Source organism: Podarcis raffonei, chromosome 8 (genome assembly GCF_027172205.1).
Source record: "Podarcis raffonei isolate rPodRaf1 chromosome 8, rPodRaf1.pri, whole genome shotgun sequence".
NCBI lineage: Eukaryota > Metazoa > Chordata > Lepidosauria > Squamata > Lacertidae > Podarcis > Podarcis raffonei.
Genome location: NC_070609.1, coordinates 89,230,363 through 89,256,684, shown reverse-complemented (window position 1 = coordinate 89,256,684; position 26,322 = coordinate 89,230,363). Strand labels below are relative to the sequence as shown.

The 26,322-nt window shown below is 43.5% G+C and overlaps 1 protein-coding gene across 4 annotated transcripts in view; it reads left to right on the top strand.

Annotated features, from left to right (window-relative positions):
• SLC4A5 (solute carrier family 4 member 5) overlaps nt 1-26,322 on the top strand; it is a 72,527-nt gene that overhangs the window by 12,299 nt on the left and 33,906 nt on the right. For all 4 annotated transcript variants that reach the window (XM_053401466.1, XM_053401465.1, XM_053401463.1 and 1 more), the window contains exons 2-10: nt 6,044-6,173; nt 12,290-12,450; nt 15,531-15,683; nt 16,488-16,583; nt 17,531-17,586; nt 23,097-23,254; nt 24,193-24,280; nt 25,085-25,239; nt 25,376-25,534. In XM_053401466.1, coding sequence (XP_053257441.1) covers nt 6,044-6,173; nt 12,290-12,450; nt 15,531-15,683; nt 16,488-16,583; nt 17,531-17,586; nt 23,097-23,254; nt 24,193-24,280; nt 25,085-25,239; nt 25,376-25,534 — 1,156 coding nt within the window. The remainder of the gene's footprint in view (nt 1-6,043; nt 6,174-12,289; nt 12,451-15,530; nt 15,684-16,487; nt 16,584-17,530; nt 17,587-23,096; nt 23,255-24,192; nt 24,281-25,084; nt 25,240-25,375; nt 25,535-26,322) is intronic.

Sequence of the window (26,322 nt, the reverse complement as noted above, 5' to 3'; positions counted from 1 at the left end):
CAGATGGTCATCCAACCCGTTTTTTTAAAAAAAACTCCCATGAAGGAGAGTCCACAACCTTCTGAGGGAGTCCATTCTGCTGTCAAACAGTTCTTACTGTCAGAAAGTTCTTCCTAATGTTTAGTCAGAATCTCTTTTCTTGTTATGTGAATCCTACCCTCCAGAGCAGCAGAAAACAAACTGCCTCCATCTTCCATTTGACAGCCGTTTGATATTTGAAGATTCCGAAGTCACTTTTTCTGCCATTAATGAGTGGGGAGATTCACTTAAGTACAAGTGCTTTGGCAGGTGGTCTCTGCCTGCATCCGGCCAATCTCCACATTAGTTAGGACAGTGATACTGGCGCACGATTTCTGTTCTCATCCTGAGGTAAAGTTCTTAACCTGAGGTACTACTTCTGGTTTAGCGGAGTCTGTAACCTGAAGCGTTTGTAACCCAAAGCGATTGTAACCTGAGGTACCACTGTAACTGTGTGCAGTTCAGGGCAGGGGCCCAGCCCTTTTGGCCAAAATGCGGCAGCAGGAGGAGCCACCGGCCATTGAAGCCGCGCTGCCACTGCATTTGGTTCTGCCGTGGCACCTCCTGATGTCCTGCACACAATGTCGCCCTCACAAGCTGGCACCTCTGGTTCCGGGGTTCTTTTTGCCGTATGATTTACTTGGCTCTCTGCAGGGAATCTGTCCAAGGGACTTGAAGTTTGCTCTCTGCTTGTGGCAGCCTCTGGCCTGGATTGCAATAGGGTGGGGTCTGTGGGGGCTGATAGTCTGCCTTGCACCAGAGCGTGGAGGAGAGGGGCTGGGCTGGAAGGCCTTTAAACCACCCCCAGTGCTTGGCTCTGTTTGCTGCTTGGACTATACATGATGTGGGGAACCATTTTCCCTCCAGAAGTTGCTGAACTAAGACATACCACCCAACTGTCCCATTTAAAGCGGGACATCCAGATTCATAGAAGCCAGTCCGACTTCTGATCCCAATCCTGCATGTTCCCTTTTGCCTCCCATGCTCTGACTGCGCCAGAATGCAGGACCAAAAGACAAGCATTTTCCCAACCTGCCCTGTGCTGCGAGTCAGTTGGCTCACACCAGAGCGCAGGACCAAAAAATGGTCTGGTTGACATGGCTTCTCGCAAGGCTGTATTGCTCGGTGCAGCTTCTCCTGAGGCTGCACTGGCTGGCGCAGGCTCAGGCTGCAAAGAAGGAGGAGGTGGAGGCTGTGGAAAAAGCTATGAGCCGGGAGGGAGGGGTGAGGGGGGTTGTGATGAGGGGGTGAGCAACGGGGGCAGCGGGTTGGGGGGTGGGGGTATACCCTCATTGGTTGTTCCAAAATGTTGCGGGATATGCTACGACTTAATGTGAGTCAACAACATGAGACAGCAGCAAAAAAGGCTAATGCAATTCTAGGTTGCATCAACAGAAGTAGTGTCCTGATCAATGGAAGTAATAGTCCTGCTCTCTTCTGCCTTCATCAGAGCCCACCTGGAATACTGTGTCCAGTTCTAGGTGCCACAGTTTAAGAAGGATATTGACAAGCTGGAATGGAGGCTGGAATGGAGGCTCTTGGGCTCCCTTCCAACTCTGCAATTCTGTGATTCTAGTTTGGAATTGTAGTTTAGCAACATCCAGAGGGCCAAAGTTTCTCCACACCTGCAAAATACCTTTAAAGCACATTCTTTCCCTCAGAGAGTTCTGAGCCCGATGGTTTGTTAAGGGTTTGGGGGAACTGTAACTCTATGAGGGCTAAACTACCATGCCCAGAAATTATTGGAGGGAAAGGAATGTGTTTTGAATGAGCTTTAAAGGCATGGTGTACAAACAGCCCAAATATTAAAAACTTCTCAGGTACTCATTTCCCTTTGTCAGTTGTTAGAAGGAAACTGAAGAAGGAAAGGAGAGAGAGCGAGAGAGCGCGGAGGGAGATGGGGTGCCAAGGAGAGGAAAAACTGAGGGCCCATCAACAGTAAAATCTTAGAGCAAGTTGTTGTTGTTGAAATTTATATACCGCCCTTCATAAAAAGATCTCAGGGCAGTTTACAAGTTTACAAATTCACCAAACTCTCAAGGAAATCTGGGGTCTGTTATTTATTTAATAAAGGTGCTGGGAACCTGCTATTCAGCAGTCACAGCTCTGTCAGGTTATTTCAGAGACGGTGCCAAACCAAATTGGTTACTTAGCCAAGGAACAGCTTCTTTTTTTGTTTGTTTGTTTTTATTAAAGTTTTGTTTTGTTTTGTTACAATAAAAATAGATAAACAAGAAAAGGTACATTTGTTGTCTCCACTTTCAGTTTGTATGCTTTTTCAGAGTTTGATTGCATTTAGTGATTTACATTTATCTATTTTGTCGTATACATCTTGCATGAGGGAAAAGGGAGGAGGAAAGAGAGAGTATTGTTCTATTGTCTGTTGCTAGTGTAGGGGTTTGTGTCAGCATCACATGGGTAGTCCTTCGTTTATGTACAGTCATACCTTGGGTTGCAAACACTGTGGGTTGTGCATTTTTGGGTTGTGGACCGCACTGAACCCAGAAGTACTGGAACAGGTTACTTCCGGGTTTCGGTGCTCGCACATGCGCAGAAGTGCAAAATGATGTCATGTGCATGCACAGAAGTGCCGAATCACATCACGGCAGACACAAACACTGCACTGTGGGTTGCAAAAGTGCCTCCTGCATGGATCACATTCGCAACCCGAGGTATGACTGTCTTTACACGATACACGATACACACGATACACAATATCTTTATTGTCATTGTCCCATGCAGAACAATGAAATTGAAAAACTACATAAAAACTACATAAAACTACTACAAAACTACATAAAACATTCAAAAACCCCTAAAAACTCTGAAACCCCATTTATTTTACTTTATTTCTTTTTTATTGATACTGCAAGAGGTTGGGGGTCCCAGATTTGTTTGGTTGTGCTCTGTTGATTGCAGTGTGGCTTGTTTGTGTGTGCTGGGGGGGGGGGTAGGTTGTTGGATGAAGTTAGCCATACTGAGTCATATGCTGTTGGGAAGGAGAGGCTGTGCTGTCTTTTTGAGCGGTGTATGTGATAAAGGGAAGCCATACTGAGATGAAGGTGTCCTCACTTGCTTATCCCCATGGTATTTAGAGTTTGTTGGTTAACTTCTCTAGTAGAGCGGTTTTCCATATATTTTGGTACCAGTGGTCTATGTTCACTCCTCATAGCTCCTTCCAGTGTCTAGTTATGATATTTCTAGCTGCTGCAAGTAACTTATGACTTACTTGTCGTGTGTGTGTGTGTGTGTGTGTGTGTGTGTGTGTGTGTGTGTGCGCTGTCCTGGAGTTGCTTCTATTACCTGTTTTGTTATTTTGGAAATTTCCTGCAGCCCTGATATCCAGAAAGATTGACCTTTGGGGCATTTCCACCACATGTGGACGTGTGTGTCTATGGAAGTGCAGTCTCTCCAACATTTAGATGAGGTTCCTGGGTGTATTAGTGCCAGCTTCCATGTTGCTATGTACAATCTATGTATACGTTTTAGGGTGAGTTCTCTCCCTAATATAAGTAATAAATTATTATTATTATTATTATTATTATTATTATTATTATTATTACTATTACTATTATTGGCTGAGATGGATTTAAATGATGGTCTATAGTCTAGACCATTGGGTAGGGTTTAATTCATATCCTATGTCATGCTTCCTTGGTTTTTAATTGTGGTAAGAGGGTTTGTAGAGTCTTGGAGGAGTATTTTGTATATTGTAGAGGCCACCCCTTTATTCTGTCCCTCTGTTGTTAGGAGGAGTTTCTCAAAGCTAGTCAGTGGCCTGGTGGCTGCTGTTTTTGTAGCTGGGTTGTTTAGGAAGGCTTGTAGTTGGTGGTAGGGTCAGCCAGAGTATTCAAGTGTCCCCTAGTTTATCTTGTATTTCCCATGTTGATATGGGGTTGTAATTTTGGTAAAAGTCGGTAGGTGATATAGGCCTTTAGTTTGCCAGGTTTTTATTTGGATGCTTGGGATTCTTGGTGGAATAGCGGGTGTTGGGCCAGGGGAATTAGTGGCGATGGGAATGGGACCAGTTTTCTTGCTTTTTCCTCCCATGCTTTAAGAAGGCATTGTGTGGATCTGTTTAGTGTTGTGGGAATCTCCTTAGTTTGTTTTGGAGGAATGGATTCGCTGTAGGCAGGGCGGGGTCCTGTTTTATCTATCTTCATGTGCACCCATTGTTTCATTTCGTCTTCCAGGATGTATGGGATTATGTGATGCACTTTGTTGGTCATGTAGCTAAGGAACAGCCTTATTGCAGAAAGAACAGTCTAGAACAGAACTTTCCAAACTTTTCATGTTGGTGACACACCTTTTATGCACCATTTCGCAACACACTAATTCAGTTTTACTAGTAAACCGGTGGGCTGCCCACTCCCTTTCCAGTCCTGGGCGGGGCATGGAGAGCATTCGTGTGGCACACCTACACACTGCAGCCGATACACTAATGTCTCATGACACACAGTTTGGAAAGCTCTGGTCCAGAACAACAGCATGGCTCATGGCCTCAGCTGGACACAGTGCCACCTATTGTTGGAAGGACAGTATAACAGTTAAACCTACACCACAATTTCCAAAGATTACAGTGGACGCTCGGGTTGCAAACGTGATCTGTGCGGGAAGCACGTTTGCAACCCGCAGCGTCCGCAACCTGCAGCGCCGCATCTGCGCACGCACGGGTTGCGATTCGGCGCTTCTGCGCAAGCGCCGAAACCCAGAAGTAACCCATTCCGGTACTTTCAGGTTCGGCGCGGTGCACAACCCAAAATTGCGCAACCCGAAGCATCTGTAACCCAAGGTATGACTGTACTGTACTGGAGGGAAGGTATTGCAGTCAATCCTGCCTTAAATATACTGATGGGAGTTGTAGTCAAAAACAGCTGGAGGCACCAAGCTAGGAAAGGCTCTCACTACCACCAAAAGCAGATTAGGTTTGGGTTAGCTCAGCCCCACTGACAAGGTTCAAGGTGGGACCTCCAAAGCGTATATTAGCATTTCACCATAATTACATCCCTTGCAACAAACCCTACTCTTTTACTTGATCTTTAATTGAAGAACTGAAGGGAGACAGACTTTCTGCTGGTCATCAGGCCCCTGCCTTGTCCAGCCCTCCAGCCCTAGAAGCCTTTCCCAGACCATGAATTTGAGAATAGCAGAAGCAACTGGAAAGAGAGTAGCTCAGGGATAGTTGAAAATAAATAAATTATAAGTTGTGTGTCCTTGTTTCTCATTTTGATCCTTTAAAATGGTTTTATATGTTTTGTGGTATTTTATGCATTGTGATTTGCTGTTATTTTTATTTAGTAATTATTTATTGTAATTGATAAGTGTAAACCGTTTAATTATTATTTGCTGATGTTTAATTTTATTGTTTCCTATTGGATTCTAATAGATTATTGAATATTGCTTTTTTATAATATTTTATTTTTCCATTTTACAATATTTTAACAACAAAATATAAATATAAACAAATTCAACCTGCTTTTTCTTTTACTTCGCTCCTCCCCTCTGTGTGGTTCCTCATTTTATATCATAATCTTATTGCATAACCAATTCAAACCTATTTACAAATGTAACATTTTTGCTCCCTTAAGTTATTTCTTACTGCTCATGTTTATGTCAATCCTGCTAGTGTTTTTAATTGTTTAAAATTTGTTTTCATATACAACATTATATGTTGTAGTCTTGTTGGAACCACCCTGAGACGTCCGGGTATAGGGCAGTGTATAAGTTGAATAAATAATAATACTGAATATTGCTTTATTTCATATAAGTTGATTATTTTAAAGTTATTGTGATTTTTTATATTGGATCAGATTATTACTATTAATGTTTGATTTTATTTTTATTATTTTTATGTGTGTTGGAAGCTGTCCAGAGTGACTGGGGCAACCCAGCCAGATGGGCAGGGTATAAATAAAATATCATCACCATCTCTTCTAGATGGTTTTCTAGAGCAACTGAACTGAAAATCTGGAACATGTGAATAGCACCTGCCTGTCACTGATTCTCTTTTCCAATCTTGGCTCAGTGTCTCCAGCGGCTGAACGCCTCCGGTATATCCTGGGTGAAGATGACGACCCCCCCAACCCCACCCTCTTCACTGAGATGGACACGCTCCAGCATGACGGAGAGGAAATGGAGTGGAAGGAATCAGCCAGGTATGGAAAAAGCGGGAGGCTTGTAAGCAGCTGCTTCTCTTGGGTGACTCACACATTTTCCTCCTGAGGTATGCGCTCTTGAAGGAAGAAGGCCTTTGCTGGAGGCAGGCCATAATTTTTAAGAGAGTAGAACCTGGTTTGAGAGATGCCTTGATTCACAGTCTTCTTTGCCACGCTGTCACTTCTGGGCAAACTAAAAGCTGCAAAATATTATTTATCAGGGGTAAAAGGATTATTACCTTGTCCAGTGATCCAAAGTGAGTGTTTGGGGGGTGGGGTGGAGAAAGCTATTGAATGCCTTCAGTCCTAGCCTGTTTCATATGCTCATTGCTTTCTGTTTTGCAACCAGAACAGAAATTAACACCCCGAAAGCTGGTTCACACATAACAGGAAGCCATGGTCAGCTTTTGTTGGACCAGCATGGATCCTTCATGGAGGGGAGGGCTATTGAAGGCTACCAGCCAGGACGGTCCTCCTCTGCCTTCACAGTTGGAGGCAGCAATGCTTCTGAAGACCAACTGCTGGAGACCAGAGGAAGGGGGGCGGTCCTGCTTGCTGGTTTCCCAAAGGTGTCTGGTCATCCCCTGTAAGATCATGCTACTGAACTCGATGGGCCATTGGCCTGATCTAGAAGGCTCTTCTTACATTCTTAAATCCATTCTGCTGCTACTGGGCTCAGGCCTGGAGCTGATTTTGAGGGCCGCAGATTGGCCAACCCCGTTTAAGGGTTTCCTTTGCCATTTCCTCCCTGCATTCCCGCTCCTGCATGGAGGCTGCAGCCAACTTCAGTGACTTTCCCCTGCCACCACATAGACACACACACTGTTTCCTCCAGTTTCCCCAGTTGGCACCCAATCTCCTCTGGCCATCTCCTGCAAACTTAGAGCTCTCAGAGTGAGATCCTAAGCACATTTACTAAGAAGTAAGCCACAGTGGGGTTTGCTTTCAAGGAAATAGGCTGTTGAGTCTGAATTAAACATTATCTTGGCAGTGTGCAAGTCAGTTCCCTTAGGCCAGCCCCATGCTGAACTGGCAGCATAAATCTGAACTATGTGAATAAGTCACAAGAAAAAGCCACCTTGCTATGAGCCTTATTTGCAGCCAGCAGTTAAAGAGTTAACTTTGCTCTTTTATTGCAAACCAATAAAGTAAACCTTTTAAAAGCCCCATAACTTTTATCAAAGTATTAGAGAGAATGCAAGATGTCCTTACTTTATTGAATTACCAGCTTACTAACGTTTTTCACACAAACGAAATCCACATGGAATTTCCTTTCCAGCTGAGGCTTTATAACCAGTCGTTTTTTCATTATTATTATTATTTACTAAATTTCACATCCTGAGTTTGAGCAGCAGGGAGGGGAAGAGTCAGGGACTCGAATAGCAGGTTTGAGCCTAGCTGAGCCTCTCAGTGGTGAAGAACAAAGGGATTTGTGGGTGTTTATGCCATGTTTAAATGGGATCAATGCCGTGAGGTCAGGCAGTTAATAAGATAGATTTTGATTAACTCTGTCTCCCTCTGCCCCACATGCCCCGCAGTGGCTCCAAGCTTGTGCCACATAATGACCTTGTCTAATGTGCTCCCTCAGCGCCAGGAGGGACGGGGCAGGCAGAGCCTTCATACTTGGGTTTTGTATTCAGAATAGCTCCTCCCAAAAGCCGTTTTCTTGTTGTGTGGAAGCACAAATATAATGCAGAAATTAAAACTAGGGAAATGTCAGGAAAACAGAACAAACTGCCATATGAATGCAGCCAATAACTCAAAATATTGGAAGGGGAAAAGGCTGCTCCAGAGAACCAAGAAGAGGGGTGGTCCCTGACCGTCTGCATTCTAGGATGGGTGACCATCCGCATTCTAGGTAGCTGTGATAATGATTGTTTAAGAAGAATGTCTAGTATGGTTATCAAGGAGGAGGAGGAGATTTTCAAAAGCATGGAGTTTTCTTCCTAGCACACGGGTTAACAATGTAGAGACTCTGCTGGGCAATACTGAAAAGCCCCCAGAAAAGGCAACAGCCATGCTCTGGATAAGCACAGCTTGAGAGAGCCCTATATAACAGAAACATCTTAATCCCTGGTTTCTAAGCAGAGCCCGTCCAAGAAAATTTGCTGAGTTAGGCAAAAGGCAAGAGAACATTGTTGTGCTTCTTGGGGGCTTTCCTATATAGACACTTGGGTGGCCGCTTTGAGAACAGAGTGCTGGACCAGGTGGGCTCTTGGCTTGATCCAGCACGTTCTCCTTATATTCTTGAGAGAGAGAAACATATCTCTGCTCTAACAGAGGAGAATATTGTGGGAGAGAAGCTAAGGGCCTGTTACTCCCAGCGTAACGCTGCTTGAGGTGATCTCCAGGAGGTATTGCCATCCTGTCACAGCCGTGCTAGATTTCAGGTGCTTTCAGTGAATACATTTTAGTGAGTCCCAGAAGGTTGTGCTAGCCCCCAAACCCTCTTTGCATTCAAGTTCCACTCACAGACTTCATGGAGGAATATGACTGCCCACTGCGAGAACAGGATGCGACACTGGATGAGTCCTTGGCTTGTTACTGCAGTGAGACTCTTCTTACATTATTGCGTTCTTAAAAATCACATGTCCCCTATCATGTATCTATTATGACAGGGCAGGATACTGTCCACTGAACATGTGGAAATTAACCCATCAAACACTCATACATTACTGTTTCCAGGGTGAGAGCCCTGTGCATTTCCTATTCTAAAAACAAAATGCCAATGGCTGAAACCGTTCGAAATTCTGTACCACTGCCACAGTCCACGAGGCTTTCTGCTTGCCTCTCTTTGTCAGCATTTTAGCATTGCCAGCTCAGGATTTCCGCTCTCCTTGACTTAGGAATCCAGATCAGGAATTTAGCTGCAGGGTGCCTAGGCTTCGCTTCACATAGTAAAAGGCTGGTACTTTGCAAATGAACCTTTGGCAAGTCAAAATAGGAATTTTCATCCTCAGAGCCCGGCACCAATCAAAATGGCACAGTTGCTTTAAATAGAAAGCTCCCATCCTAGACAACCTAACACAGGGCTTAGCTGTACCAAAGGCAGATCTAGGAGCCACTGAAATTTGGGGTGCCAGGGACTGCCACTGGCCACACTTCCCTCTGCACTTTTCAGGCATGTTCTGTGTTTTCAAGCTCCGTGTCTGAGTGTCTTTTTTGCTCTGGAGCTTTCCGTGCAAAAACCCACTATTTAAAGCTGAATTGGAGCAAACAGCATTCTATGGAAATTCCAAATAAGGCTTGGTTTCCAGACCATTGATCATCTTGGTCGCCCTCCTCTACACACGTTCCAGTTTGTCAATATCCTTCTTAAATTATGGTGCCCAGAACTGGACACAGGACTCCAGGTGGCATCTGACCAAGGCAGACTAGAGTGGGACTATGACTTCCCTCGATGTGGACACTAGACTTCTGTTGATGCAGCCTAGAATAGCATTAGCCTTTTTTGCTGCTTCATCACACTTGATGACATCTCCCAGTGGCTTCAGAGAGATGGTAAATGGCACCTAAAGATATTTCTGTCAGCTGTGTTAGGGCCCACAGTCATGGAGGCTGGTCCATTAGGACAAATGAGGCACTGGCCACCAAATGCCGTCTGCTTTCAGCCAGCCCCTACCCACCTGCCTGTTTCCTTACATCCAGTGCAGCAGAGTGACTCTGCCTGTCATTGGTTCTGACTCCACCTGCTGGTGGTCCCAGCCACCACTTGCCCACAGGCAGTGCAGCCATTGAACTCTGTAGTTCTCCATCTAGTTGAAAGCTGAGAAACTTTCACAGCCTGCTCTTTGTTCTGGATTAAATTGCAAAACAGGAGCATATTTTATGAGCATTTATTAGGGTTATTTTGTTTTGCTCTAATAATTCTGAATCAATATTATCAAGATAGGCTAAACATTTGCCTCTTTGAATAAAGGGATTTGCACCTTTGGCATGCATACCTGGTACAGAGGAGCGTAGAACCAGTGAGTTGGCCACATATCAAAGCATTCCTGAAGTACATGTGCTTTGAAATGTGTGTGCTGGGGGTGGGGAAAGGGAATGACTCCTCTGCCCTCCTTTGCCTAAAAATGGCACATCAACAAGCAAGAAACATTACAGCTCACTGTAATGGTCCTACTTTCCTGGTTATATACAGTACTGCAATGCTAAGGGGGTAGGGGTGGGGGAGTAAAAAGAGAATATTCATGTCTACACACCCCACTTTTATTTGTTATACTTGTATTGCACACAGAAAGATAATAACAGCCATGTTTAAAATGTGTTGCCTTTGACTTGTGGTGCCTTCTTCCACAGATGCTTTGGATCACAACTCATTATGTACTTCTGTGACACGGGTCACTTCCAGACAAACTGTTTTTTGGGCACTCATCCTGCACTGTTTGTACAAAGTGTGCAGGGAGGTTATTCAGCCTTTGTTGTGCAGTCATTCTGATTTCCCCATTTCTGTGCACAAGCCTGGCTCCTGTGTTCTGAGGAGAATTTGCAAAGGAAGACTTGATGTTAATTGGTTATATAGCACAATCCGTATTCATGATCCTTTACAAATTATGAAAAGGAAGATCCCTGCTACAAGGTGGTTACAGCCTATGGCCCCCTCTGCAGTATACATTTAAAGCAGGGTCATATGTACCACTTTGAACTGTCATGGCTTCTTCCCCCAAAGAATCATGGGAACTGTAATCTGTGCAGGGTGGTGAGGGTTTTTAGGAGACCCATATCCCCACCCCCATGTCCAGAAGGTTTAACAATCAATCCCTCTTCTCAGAGAACTCAGGGAAGTGCATCTCTGTGAGGTGAATAGTGGTCTCCTATCAACTCTCAGCACCCTTAACAAATGACAGTTCCCTTGATTCTTTGCGGAAAGCCATGGCTGTGGCCAAGTGGCATGAGGATCAGGATCAATTCATACCATATCACTTCCCCACAAAGAAATCAGAATGAATTCTGATGGAAAGATGTCAGATTCCAAATTTACATAGGGAGCTAAGTGACTAAATGCACACACCCTTAAGCAAGAAGGAGTTTGAAAGTAAAATTTTGGGCCTGCCAAAATGGAGCTCTTCTGCTGTTTTATTGATTCTTGTACACCACCCAGAAGATTATGGTCAATAGGCAATCTAGAAATAAATAAAACTTTAGTCCAGACTTTTGGACATACTGTTTTTAAAAGTACCCCCTCCCTTATGTAGGATCACTTGTAATGACTTCTTTAAAGCAGTAGTTTATAACTGAATGACAGTTGTATGGCGCTCTTCCAGATGACCTGTTTATTAAGCGTTCATCCTTATATATAGCCCAAAGTGGTTGTGTATGGTTATATGACATTGCTGTTTATTGAGCAGCACTCATTTGGATTTGTTTGCATGGAGGTTATATTCATCGCCCAGTATCACCATCATCGTTCTAGTGCATTTTCCCGTTACTTTTCATAACATAAAAGCATTGGGGAGTTGTTTCATTTTTGAGAGTAGACTTGTTGCACAGGGGCTCCAAATCCACTTTAATTGCGCAGCCTAAATTTGCTGGTGTACAATTTAATTATACGTATCTGCAAATTAGTGACAGTCTGGAAGTGGCCATAAATCGTTAAATGGCACTAGTACCAGCAATGCAACAGACATATCATTTTGTTTAACAAAAAGATGACTGCCTTACATTGATTATTTGGTTATTACTATTGGCAACAACAACAACAACAAACAACAACTATAGCAAATACTCTTAAAATACACTGTATGTTTTTGCAGTTTTATCCTGAATGCTGCCAAAAGTGAAAATTTCCCCAACAGCTGCCTTGCCTCTTAACAGAACTTAAGCCTGCTGTTCCAAAAGACACTTACTGTGTGATTGTACACACAGATTGCACACATCTATATTGTTGGTGGCAACCAGCTCAGACCTCACACACTGGGCTTATCTGGTAGACTGAAATACAACAATAGGCTTGATTAGCTTACTCCCAAGAGGGAGTGCCCTAGCTATGCCTGGCAGGACAGCTTACTCTATGGCATTAACCCCTCCATGCATTAATAAGACATGTTGGTCATCCCACATGTGTATCATTTATGCTGAGCACTATTCATGTCTCATCTCCTTCATCTTTGTTTCAGGTGGATCAAGTTTGAAGAGAAGGTAGAAGAAGGAGGGGAGAGATGGAGCAAACCACACGTGTCAACCTTATCTTTGCATAGCCTCTTTGAGCTACGCACTTGCCTGCAGACGGGGACCGTGATGCTCGATCTAGATGGCTACTCCTTGCCGCAAATAATAGGTATGAACCTCAGACATGCAACTATAAGCACAATCCACTCAGAAGCTGCTGAGCAAATCAGTGAGGCATTCGGAAGTTACTGCTGAGGTTCCTGCATTGCAGGAGGTTTGACTAGATGACCCTGGGGTGCCGTCCAACTCTATGATTCTGTGATTCAACCAATAATGAGGGGGCGTGTCAGGACCATGAACTGTAATGTATTTCAGTCAATAGGAAGAGTCCAAAGAGTCCTTCATCCTATTCTCTTTTTTAAAAAAATAATATTTATTAAAGTTTTAAAGATTACAGAAAGAAAAAGTAAACAACACAATTTTAAGCAAAAACAATACAACACATCACAATAAGGAAGAAACAAGAATAAGAAAAAGAAAGAAAAAACAGAAAAATAAAATCCATTAAAAAAAATACAGCGAATCTTCCCATAACTTATCTTTCATTAGCTTATTTCCTTGACCTCCTCACACCTCCCTTTTTTGTATTCTAGTTCGATTATCTGTTTCTGCAAATCCTTTCCATCTTTTCAAATTTTTGTCCTGTAATTTATCTTAATATAATGTAACTTCACTTTCCCTCCTTTCACCAATTAACAGTCAGTTTTTTCCTAATCCTTTATAACATTTCTGCTAAAACCACATAACATCATTCCAACATCCTTCTAACGTTCATTAATATTACAATGTTTCTGTAAATAGTCTTTAAATTTCATCCTGTTCTCACTGTGGCCAACCAGGTGCCCCAATGGGAATCCTGCAGGTGGGGCCTGAAAACAGTGCTCCTCTCCCCACTTGTCATTCCCAGCAGCTGATCTTTCAGAGACATTCTGACTCAGACAGTGGAGATAGAACATAATTGTGGCTGTTATTATTTATTAAGGTTACTCGTCTCTATTTTTACAAAAGCAACTCAAAGTGATTCACAACAAGCAGTAGCTATTGATAGCTTTATCATCCATTTAATTTGTCGAATCCTCTTTTAAAGCTATCCAGGCTGGTGACCAACGCCATGACTAGTCCAGTGCTTCCTGAAGTGGGCAATACTTTCCCCTGGGGGTGCTGGGAGGGATAAACCAGGAGGCTGTAGTAGCCTGGGTGCAACTGGGGGGCACTGAATAAAAATACAGGGGCGGAAGAAGCATAAAGAAACAAGAGAAGAAAATTTTGAAAAACCCTTCATACATGTTTCATCTATTGTGTAATGACGCTTACCACCAGATCGGGCGCTGTTGCAGGATGGCAAAAAACGCCTCTCCTGGATCCATCAGCCCTGTTGGCCAGGCTTGGGGGAACCCTTTTTGGCTTCCCTCAGGCCCGGGAAGTGGATTGCAGCTTGCCTGCCTATTTGGCCAATGGCAGGCGGATTGGACTGAGCCGGCAGTCTTCTCTCCAGTCTGCCCCATGGGTTTTAATAAATAATTTTATAATTTCAAGCTTCAAGGTTCCTTATTTACAACAACATCTTTCTTTACTATGTTGTAGGACATAGGGAGAAACTAGAGATACATAAAAGAACACAAATTTATCACTTCTTCTTTTGTTTGCTTAAAGGAGGTAGATTTCCAGGGGGGCACTGAGTATTTTATTTTTTCTGAAAAGGGGATTTTATTGTTTGCGTGGCTACAACCCTTTGTCCTCCAGAAGCAGCCATGGGCAGCAAACAACAAAGTAATAAAACAGTGCAATTAAAAATAAAACAAAAACTTCTTTAGAAAATTTAAAATAACTAAGAATATACTTTTAAAAATTAAAACGTTAGGAACATCTAATTTTTTAAAAAAACCAGTCACATACTGTCACAGCTAATAATTTCTAGGTTGCTAGGCGTCTTTCAGTCATCAAATATCTGGGTGAATGGGAATGTTTTAATATCCCTCCTGCATGTTAATAGTGAGGGGGCAAGCACACCTCAGCCAGGACACTCCACAGATGGGGAACCACCATTGCCGCAAATAAGTCCCTGTCACGGGTCAGTGGGTTAGTGAAATCACTATCAAAGTAGCAAAATCCTGAGTTATCAGCATGTATTTCTAGGAACTGGGTGGTCAAATATCTTTACCAATCATACTAGCACTCAGTAATCCATTCTAAGTGCGACTGTGAATGTAATAATAATAATAATAATAATAATAATAATAATAATAATAATAATATCATTTTCATTTTTACCCCACCCTCCCCAGCCAAGACTGGGCTCAGGGCGGCTAACAACCAATAATAAAAACAAGTTGATTGAAATACAACTTAAAAACAAGATTAAAATACAACATTAAAAACACACACACACATTTCTTTTTTTAAAAAAAAATTTATTAAAGGTTTTTTTTATAACAACAAAAACAAAACAAAACAATACAATACAATAAACACAACAAACAAAAAAAACAAGTACAATTTCAGATCTTATTTTCTTGTACCTTACTTCCCCGACTTCCTCATGCCTCCCTTTTCTGTATTCCAATTTCTAATCATTTATTCAGCAAATCTTCCCTTATTTTAACTTAGTTTGATCTTACTTATTCTCCTTATCTTATCCATTACCAATAGCAACCATTTATTTTCTAATCCAACATCATTTTAACTTTCATTAATTTTATAATATTTCTTTAAATAGTCCTTAAATTTTTTCCATTCTTCTTCCACTGCTTCTCTTCCCTGGTTTCAGCGGAAGAAGAATGGAAAAAATTTAAGGACTATTTAAAGAAATATTATAAAATTAATGAAAGTTAAAATGACACATTTCTTAGTCTCTTGACATGCTGTTCATCCCAAATAGCCGATAGATAGCTAGATGATAGAGATAGATAGATGATAGGTAGATAGATGATAGATAGATAGATAGATGATAGGTAGATAGATGATAGATGATAGATGATAGATAGATAGATAGATAGATAGATAGATAGATAGATAGATGATAGATATAGATGGCTAGATGGATGGTTAGAGCCTTATTTGGCACTAATGAGGCTTATGGCAGTGACTTTCCCCCTCCTCCTGCGGCATCAAGGATTGTCACAGTTAAGCGCACGACCTGGGGTGGGGTGGCCCTGTAGACCAGTAACATCTATGATATCTCCCTCCCAGATGATGTCATTGAGAAGCAGATAGAAGACGGCCTGCTGAAACCAGAACTGCGCGAGAAAATAAGCTACGTGCTCCTGAGAAAACACCGTCATCAGACCAAGAAACCCATCCACCGATCCCTGGCAGATATTGGCAAATCTGTCTCAAACACAAGTGAGTGCAGGTTGCCCAGCTTGCCATTCTGCACAGGCAAGGTGGAAGAGACACATTTGCAGTGGTAGTATAGACAGAGGTTCACACCCATAATTGTATTGTTGTTGTTTTTGCATTTGTATCCCACCTTTTCTCCCATACAAGGTGGCATACAAGGTTCTCCTTTCTCCTCATTTAATCCCCACAGGTAAAGGTAAAGGACCCCTGGGTGGTTACGTCCAATCCTATGAAGGAGTTTGGGCTGAGAGGGAGTGACTGGCCCAAAGTCACCCAGTGAGCCCCGTGGCGGAGTGGGGATTTGAACCCTGGTCTCCCAGGTTCGATTCTGACACTCTAACCACTGCTCCACACTGGCTTCTTCTGTAGGATCATATCCAAATTCATAATGTAGGCAATGTATAGAAACATTCCACACATTAGGTAGAGTGAGGCAGCTGCCTCAGGTGGCAGATGCTGGGGGGTGGCAGTGAGGTGTTAGAAGACAGAGATGTCCATGCCAAATGCCCTACCACCCTATGCTCCCTTAAGCCAGCCTGCTGCACTCGGGGGAGGACACTGCCCTGTCAATGGTGCCCGTCCAATCAGCTTTGGTCTATGGAATGGGGAGAGGTGCCATCTTGTCCTTCACTTCAGCTAGGATGATGGTTTTCATGGAGTTGCATGCCCATCCAAAAACAGAGGCATTGAGGCAGTGATGAACAATTTGTTTTGTTCATTGTCTCAAAAAGAAAAATGCAAAGTGTAACCTTTCCAAGGTGTCAAGCTGATCCTCTCATTTCCAATCTTCTTTCTTCGTGTTTACAGATCGTAGCCCTGTCCGGAGTCCAGCTGCAGGGGCCAGCCTTCATCGTTCGTCAGAAGATCTCAGAATGAGGCAGAGCGCAAGTTATGGGCGATTACGTGAGTTTCCTTCCAGTACTTCCTGTCACAGAATGGTGGAAGAGAACTGAGCAGGCAGGGAGCAAGTTACTGTGGCAACCCCATGTCTTGGCACTTGGAGGAAGGCCCTGGCAACCTTGTCCTGATACGCTTCTGCACAGGTGCATGTCACTGGGGTACCAGGATGGCAGGATGATGGAGGAAAGCCATGATTTCTGGTGCTGAGCATGAGACCAGATGCAGTGAATTTCCTTCAATTAACCATACCAGTTGTGATGTTTGAAACACCTTTCACTTGGTCAGAATAACAGCAGCTGCTGGGGAACCACAAAAGTGGAGTCCACAGGCTTGTAAATTGCACAGGCTTATATGGAGGCATTTCATTGCCTGAGTTTTACTAGTACATAGAAATTAAGTCACGTAACTAGCAGAGGTTACAGTTAGATAACTAGGCCTTATCAGGCAGAGCAAAAGTAGCATCTCAGGGGTCATAAAACTCATCAGCAAATTCCTTCACAAATCTTCAAAGACCACTTGGCTCCTTTTCTTCTTGCTTTCAATATCCCCTCCCCAACATGGTTTTGACACTTTCTTTTTAATGCCTGTATATTGTAAGCTATCTATCTATAAGTTTTCTGCCACAGATGCAAATTGGTGGTAACAATGAATGTGTTGCAGAAAATGTGGTTGGAGGTCTTCTTGGGCTATGAAGGGATTGTATGAATATACTCAGCTCCCCAAATCAATCTTCATGCCTGCCCTGATTCTATCTAGTTTGAGAAGCTTTGTGGTGATATATTCAAGGTTGGGTTGTAGCGGCTTCTTGGTGAAGAAACCACATCAAGGACAGACAACATAAAAGCCTGAATCTCTAGACAGAATCTCCAGAATCTCAGCTCTCAATTTTTTAAAAAATAAATAAATTATATTTTACCAGATATGGGTGCATAATGTGTTTACTCCTTTAGGCCATGCACAAAGCAGAAGCATGAACGACATCACAGATACACCAAGCACAGATCAGGTAAGAAATCCCAAACACTAAAATCTTTTCTTTTAGGTTCCCAACCCCCAGGACCAAATGTCAGCCACGAATGTAGTCACTGGCTTCCCAAAACGAGAACCAGTTGCAATGTGTGTTCCTTGTCACAATAAAACAAACTTGAAATTGTTTTCAGAACTTCTCATTGCTGTGCAGGATGTCCCTCTTGTGAAGAATTCATTACAGCGGTCTTCACATGTCTTAAAATATGTGAATCCATTTGTTTCCAAAGTAGAGGTGTCTTGTTGTCCACCGTGCAGCAGCAGCAGAGTCAAACAGCCTGCTTTCAGCACCATCAGAAGGATGGCAAGAGGAGGGAACAGATTAAAGCAGGAACCGCTTTCTGAAAGGTGCAACAAAACAAGTTCAAATTTAAAGATGAATCTGTGAAATTTGCACTTTCTGAAATGCTGTGAAAACCAAAACGCAGTCATCCTTCAAATTTTGCAGTGCAATTCTCCAATCAATCGGTCTGTTCATAAATGAATATATTAGGGGAATGTGTGCATGCAAGTTAAAATATTAGCAAAAATAATTTACAAAAATGCATCATATTAAGAAAATTGCTTGCAAAAATGCATATTAGTCAAAACTGCCAACAAAAAATGTTGTTGGGATAAATTTGCACCCAAATGCTCGTGAATTTTCATGAAAATTAAATAATAATAATAATCGCAAGTTGCTGCAGAAATCTGGATAACTTAATTTATGATTTGGAAAAATAGGAACTGAGAGAACCAGAATTGACAGATTCCCCCCCATCCCTTTTCATCCTAATGGGGAGGGGGGATTTGGAGTCCACTTTTGAGCAGCCATGTCCATTGCATGGGGAGTGGTGGCGGTGGCGGCTTGAGCATTCAGTAGGAAGGGCTAGTGACGTGAGTTCATGAAAGGAATGGATGTTCTGAGGAATGTAAATTCAAATGACATTTCTTTCAGAAGCTACATCCAGCATTTCTCCGATGAAAATAGGGACGTCCTGTTCTATTATTGTGGTTGTGGTGGTGGTTGTTATCCTACCCAACCCTTCTGATTGGGTTCCTCCAGCCACTCTGAGCAACTTCCAACATATATAAAAACATTAAAAAAACACTAAACATTTTTTAAAAAACCTTCCTATACAGGGTTTTGACAGAAATTCAATAGGGGCAGCATGAAAAAGCTTTGCCTGAGAATCATAGAATTTTAGAATTGGAAAGGGACCATGAGGGTCATCTAGTCCAACCCCCTGCAATGCCGGATTATTTTTGCCCAACATGGGGCTTGAACCCACAACCATGAATTAAGAGTCTCATGTTCTACCAGCTGATCTATCCCACACAACTAATGCCAAATTCTGTCAAAGGCACTGGCACTGGTGGCAGGGGGCAGTATAGTGGCAGCCCTAGAAGTACTGCTTTGGGGTCACCTCCATAGTTCTCCACAGTAAGGATTTGTTTTGACACAAAGGGAAGGGCTGTAGCAGAGCACCTGTTTTGCATGATGCAGAAGGTCCTAAATTCCGTCCATGGCATCTCTAGGTGTGGCTAAGAGAGATCTATCAGAAATCCTGGAGAACCTCTGCTAGTGAACTCCAGACGATTGCTCTGACTTGGTATCTGGCAGCTTCTGAATGCAAGTTCATGTCTCCTGCTTGAAAAGTGGGTGTGGGGAGGGTTAACCTGAAGGCATGCAAAGTATTTTGCTCCCAAAAGAACACTGGTCTTAATCAGCCTAGTAGGGCCACTACAAAGGGACTTTTACATGAAGTTTTACATGAAGCTTAGAGGTTGCTCCTAACTCCTGCTCTCTGCTTATTCCAAAAGCTTTGTTGGCTTTTTTTCCATTATGGATTTAAAAGATTAGTAAAAAGGGGGGGTGGCAGCGGTGGGTAGGAGGGAGAGCTTTCTGCCTTACTCACATGCCTCTCCTCATGCCAGCATATAGATTATAATAAACCTCAACCTGAAGTTTATTGAGCCTTTTTAGGCTAATAATAATGAAACAGCCAGAAAAGGACAAGAAGAGTCTTGGGCATGGATCTGTTAAATGAGGTTTCTGTCCTCCACTACATCCATATCTCATTCTTCTGCTGCAATGGCTTCAATGTTTGCAAAGAAGAAATAATTCCACAAAGGTGTTTTATCAAAAGCTGAATTCTCCTTCCTACAGAAGTAATATGATCAAAGAAGTGCTCTCCTTCTTTGTATCTCAGCACCCTTCGGGGGGGGGGGATTTCTGGATCCCAAGATCCAAGTTGGGAGCAAGATCCAAGCTGGGAGAGAACCCCAGTGGAGCTTTAAAATAACAAAATATGCATCCAAGTGTGGAAATATAGGCTGCTAGACCTTTAAAATATGCTCCTTCAAGTTCCTACCAAAGTTTCCCTGTTTCCCCAGCATAGGAAAAAATCACATGTATGGTAAATTTAAAATGGTTTACTTACTAACTCTCCAAAGGTCAGGTTTATGTGCTTTTCCATACAGCATTCAGAAAAAGTTGCACAGGCAGTAAAACTTAGCTTGCTTAGAAAGTGGTAAAAGTTCCTAAACTATTGGTATAGGAACTCAAGAGAGGCTTGTTAAAGCCATGTGGCTGGCAGGAGCAGCTCAGAACTCCTCACACACCAAAGTTCACATGTATACAAAGGCTTGATTACCTAGTTCCTCCCAAGATAAGGGGAAGTGGTCATAGCTAAGCCTGGCAGGACAGCTTACTCTTATGGTATTAATGCCTTCATACATTAATTAGACTTAAGCATGTTGGTTATATGAGGCTGGTTATCCCACACATTTTATGTTTACTTATGGGATATGTGATCAAGAAGATGAACTTAGCATGGCATTGCGGTTTAGAGTACGAGCTATGAGAACTTGTAAGACACTGAATCATGTTACTCAGCTATGAGCTCACTTAGTAGCCCTACTTAAGATGCCAGTTCTCACTTATCACATCTGACCTCCTGACTGCTGAGTTGCTGCTGCTTACGGGGAAGGAGAAGATGAAGTGGGAGATGGCCAAGAGGCTGGCACCATCAGAGTCAATCCAGCACTCCTGCCAGTGCCTTTGCACTTCCTCCTCTTGTTCTTTGTAAGCAGCAGTGACTGATCTGCTTGGATGGATGTCCCCAACACACCACCCACTGCTGGCTGGAAGAGACCCTTGTCTGGAATCCTGGTGAGCTGCTGTCAGTCAGTGTTGGCAGTGTTGAGTTAGATGGATCAATATAAGGCAGTTTCCTTGTTCCTAAAATATAAATATACTGTGATGTTCTGTGGTGGGCATATGGGGAGGATTTAGCAAGGGAAGTGGTGGGTGCTTATACAGTAAAGTTCTGGCACTCTGGATTAATTTCATACTCTTCAGGCACAGTCCGCAGGGATGTTCTACCACTAAAGCTCCACTGGATTTAATGACAGTACAGTAGAACTTCCCAATGAACCACTAAAATTGATTTAAGTCTGCCTATACCAATATGGCAGCCTCCAGAATTTTGGACTACAACTCCCATCAGCCCTAGCCAGTACAGCTGTGCTCCCCTAAGCACCCACATTCTGCTGGCTGGGGCTGATGGGAGTTGTAGTCAGGTCAGGCCAATTTAGGATAATTATTGCAATGACACTACAGCCACACGGTCTACCTTCAGTAAGGATGGCTCTGTCAGTGTCACTGTTCTGTTTCCCAGTTTTCCAATCTTAAATTCAGTTCTCCACATTTTGCAGCAATTTGTGAATTTATTTATTTTTAAACACTCATGACAATTGATCAGCATTTTACTGCAAATGTCTTCTAATAAACTGTTTCATATGCAGTTTTGACTAAAATATGCATTTTTGCAAGCAATTTTCCTAATATAACGCATTTTTGTATGTTATTTTCACGATATCTTCATGTTTGTGCATACTTTCCCATAATATGTGCATTTGTCTCTGTTAAATATGATTTCATTTGACAATATTTATAGTTTCTTTTTTGTTTTCCTTTTAAAAAATATATTTTTATTAACAATTTTAACAATAAAAACAACAAACAGAAACTGTAAACACCAAAACTGGATTTCCCATAGTAGTAACATAGTACATACACAGTAACCAATTCATTTCTTCTCCATCCCCAACATTCGGTAAAAGTACCAAGAATCAAAACTAGGATGGCTGGGAACCAGTCTCCAGCAACATTAAATATGTACAAAGCTAAGCTTTCAAGAGGTCCAGCTACTAAACAGATTAAAATTAAGTAAATTGGCATAATGGCTAATAAATAAAAACACTCTCAATAGAGGTTGTACTAACCACATCACTGAGCGACTTTAGCATTTGTCGAGGGCAGCATTTACTGCTGTAGAATCTGAGGGGTGAATAATTTGGAACCAGGTAAACACTGAGGGTAATAGCTGAGGTGTAGAACGGGAAATCTGCAAAGGTTGGCACAGAATTGGATTTGGAAGTGACTTTTGCAGCGGGAACTGCTCAAGGCAAATTTCACAATGACCACTCCCCACATCAAACGGAGGGTGCCTTTTGCGCAGTTGTGAGCAGCCCCCCCCCCCCCGATCCCATGCGGCTCCCGGCAGTACAGCCGAGATACCCACCCCACCCCCGGACACCTGGAGGTAGCCGCCTACCTCTGCCAGTTACCCAGTCCCAGCTGGGGGGGGGGCGTAGGCAGGAGAGAGTTGGCCAGGTAAGGGGAGAGATCGACCAGCCCACACAACAGTGGGCGGAACATACCTGGGAGTTCTCAGTCGGCTCCAGAGCTTCTCCCACCCTGCCCTCCCTCAGTTAAGCCTTCTTTTGCAGGTTAACCTCTTCTCCACAGGTATGCAGGTGCTTGTACGTTATGGTCGCTGTTGAAAGGCCGGAAAGGAATTCTCCTGCATTGGCAGGTTTTGCCTTCCCCATAGCAAAACGTCACAACTTTGGCGGTTTCAGGCCTTGGGCGGAATACTTTAGTCTATCTTCCCTAAATTGGGGACGGTGGCAATCTCAGGGTTCCCCGTTAAAGGGGTTGTTTTGAGGGGAGGCATTGGCCATACGCCGTTAGGTTGTCATTGCTTTCCCCTGCGACGGTGGTGAAATGGGGAGCGGGGTCTCTGCTTGAACAGACGTTCTCCAGAGCCAGCCCAATCCCCACATAAGTATAACCCTCATGTTTCCCAGAACCCCGGCCGGGGACTGGGAGGGATAAACGCCCAATGTCTAAGCCAAGGTCTCCCTACAGCTGAAGTTTTAATAGAGTTGTGGCCAAATTGTAATCCCATAAAACGTTGTCTTGAGTCATTATTCCACGTGAGTGTCGCCCAGGGTCGGGGGTCTCCGCCTGCCCATGCAAATGGAAATTACCACAGATCCTACTGCAGCCACATTGTGAGTGTTAAGAGTCCCAGGCGGATTCTAAGCAAGTGTTACCCCGGCTGGCAAGGAGTTTGCTCTTGCTTTGACTTAGGCAGAAAGAGACAAACCGAAAGAAGGGGATCACTGATCTTTAGAGAAATGCTTTTGTTTTCCTCCCAGCTCAAAAACAAATTCATTAAGAAGATCCCCAAAGATGCTGAGGCCTCCAATGTCCTTGTGGGAGAAGTGGACTTCCTGGACAAGCCATTTGTAGCGTTTGTCCGGCTCATTCAGTCGACCATGCTGGGTGGAGTGACAGAAGTGCCTGTCCCAACGAGGTAGGTAGATGATTAAAAGGAGGATTGTGCCCCCACCCCCACTCAGCCCTACAAAAAATCAAAGGCAGAGGAAGAGGGTGGCTGAAAGCGAGGCCTTCAGAAGGAACGCCTTCTGCCCCTGAATATGTCTGCCATTTGGACACCATCCCATGAAAGTACACCCTTTTGCTGGGATTCGTTTTGATGAGCATTCTCAACTCTGCTTCCATTTTTCTTAATTTTATTTTGCTACATGTATATTTATCTCCACTTTCTTCCATCACTGCACCCAAAGCAGCAAATACACAGTTTGCAGGCAGCCATCCAACTGTACACTGACCAAGCCCAGACCTGCCAAATATTTGCATTTAGCAGAAAAATGACCCATCAGGAGCTACTGGTTTTTATTTCCCAAAACTATAGGCACAGATAATTTTTTCTGTGCTATAGAATTAAATCTCAGGTAACTGATGCAGCTACAAGCAATAGTAATTTCTGCATGACGTGACTGTAACTGGCCCATTGTATGTACAAAACACCAAGGTAATGTTGCTAAGTACATCTAGACAGCAATAGTGAAATTAGCAGGCATTATAGTCCCATTTTGGCAGAGCAAATCTTTCTGAACAATATCACTTGCATGTTAACTGTTGAAAGGAAAATAACACCCAAGGAGCTCAAGATGTTGTAATTCATTAGGAGAAGTCTAGGATAGAAGCCTCAAAAGGGAGCAATAGATAGAAACTGTTTTGCCTAGTACAGCTTTCCCTAATTTGGTGCCCTCCAATTCTCATCAGCTGCCGCTGATCACCCCCAGTCCTAAACAGCTTAAGGGGGCCATGTTGGGAGACACTGAAGTAGTGTAACTGTCATTTAAGCTGGGAGCAGCACAGTGAGATGGCGTGCATATCATCATCCATGCTTCATGAGTTTGCTTCTTTCCCCCCTCTTTAAACCAGATTCCTCTTTATCCTCCTGGGTCCCACTGGAAAGGCAAAATCCTACAATGAAATTGGCAGAGCCATCGCCACCCTCATGGTAGATGATGTAAGTGCATTTCCAATGTCTTCGTAGATGTCTCCTCTCCATGGCAGCTGCCCCCCCCCATCCAAGTACATCAATAAAAATACTCAACTAACTGAGGTTCTGCCCCCCTAGAAAAAAACATTAAGCCTGCCCCCGTAACAAAATCCTGGCTACACCCATGCTGCTCTGATATTTTATTGAGGATGTCATGCAATAGCATAACCCAGGATCAGCATCACAAAAGGCATATTCTGTACCTTGTGCAGAAAGGTGGGAAACACGTAGCCAACTCTGCAATGGGACTGAACCAAAGGGTTCAGCTAAGTCAGTGAAGGATTTCTGCTTGCATGACACCTCCCACCTCCAGGGCCCTTCCCAGATCTGCTCCAGAAGGTTGGGGGGGGGGAACCCTAGCACAGATCTGGAGAGCACACAGGTCCATTACGCAAGTGGAGACTGGTTTACACATAAGAAATGAGGCTCAGTGTTATGTACTGAAGTTCTCACCCTGGGCCAGCAGGGGGATACTGTAGATAGTTTTCACTCAGGTCCACATATGCAAATAAGGGATCGAAAGTGACGTTCAGTGATTGGATAGTTTTAGAAAGTTGTTACAGTTGCGTTGTACTGGAGCTCTATATAAGCAGGCTGGCTGAACCCTTCAGTTCAGTTCTGTTCTGGCCTGTGAATAAACAAGAGCTGTTTGAAGAATCGCTGTGTCGTCTGATATGTTCACCCACAACTTAACACTCTCCATTGTATTCCACTGCATTTTCTTGGGTAGGGACTTGTCCAGATAATTCCTGTTTTCACTTTTACTTCCAGCTGTTCAGCGATGTCGCCTACAAAGCTAGAGACAGAGATGACCTGATAGCTGGAATAGATGAGTTTCTGGACGAGGTCATCGTTCTGCCGCCTGGAGAGTGGGACCCAAACATTAGAATAGAGCCACCCAAGAAAGTGCCCTCTGCCGAGAAGAGGTAAAGGGAGGACTCTTTTCAGCAGAAGTCCTGATGAAAGAACCTCAGAGGAACAAAGGCTTGCAGGCTGGGCTAAGCGGTGTTGCGCTTTGGGCACCAGGTTTCCTAACACTTTGCTATTTCTCTCTTCCACCAGAAAATCTGTGTTTTCCCTGAGTGAGGCTGGACAAATGAATGGCACGGCCGGAGGAGCCGGAGGCGGAGGGGGCGGAGGGGGCGGTGGTGGGGGAGGCAGCGAAGATGACGAGATGCCAGCTGTGCATGAGATTGGGGAGGAGCTTATCTGGACTGGAAGGTAAGCAAAACATTCTGGACTCCGTGAGCAGAAAGAGAATCTGTTTAGGGACTGAGGGAAAGCACTAAACACAGTCATAAAGCTGGAGATATTTTCACCCGTGGTACAGAGCTCCTGAGATCATGGACCAAACTAGATAATGTGGCAGCAAATATGTGTATTTAAACCCAGACCTACTGCAAATGTGTAGAACAGGGTGTTTCCCCCCCCCAAAAAAAAATAATAGTCCTCTCTGCAATCTGCCATCTAAGCTGGGCTCTCAACTCTTAGTCCCTAGCCAGGTTCACCTCCATCATCAGAGCCTAACCAGAGTAGGAGCCTTCAGGAACAGGCTGCAGGGAGGTCACCACTTTTGCCCTCCAACCCCCTGCTTTCTGTATGATTGAGCTTTAGCTGGAGGCCCAGTTGCACCCTTGTCTGCACAGGGATAGCCTAACTTCTGTTTGCAATGCATTGTACATAGGGTTGCCTCTGAAAACGGTTCGAAAACTTCATCTAGGTTGCTGACTGGGACAAGATGGTATAAATATATTACACCAGTCCTGGCCTGACTGCACTGGCTGCCAAATACATTTTGGGCCCAATTCAAAGTGCTGGCTTTGACTTATAAAACCTCAAACAGCTCAAGACCACAATACCTCAAGGACCACCTCTCTCCATAAGCGCTACTGGTTTGTTTTTGTTTTTTAAGTACTTGGTGTTCTCATTTTGTACTTTTATGTTGTGAACCACTCTGTGATGATGATGATGATAGGTAGATGATAGCTAGATAGATGATAGATAGATGA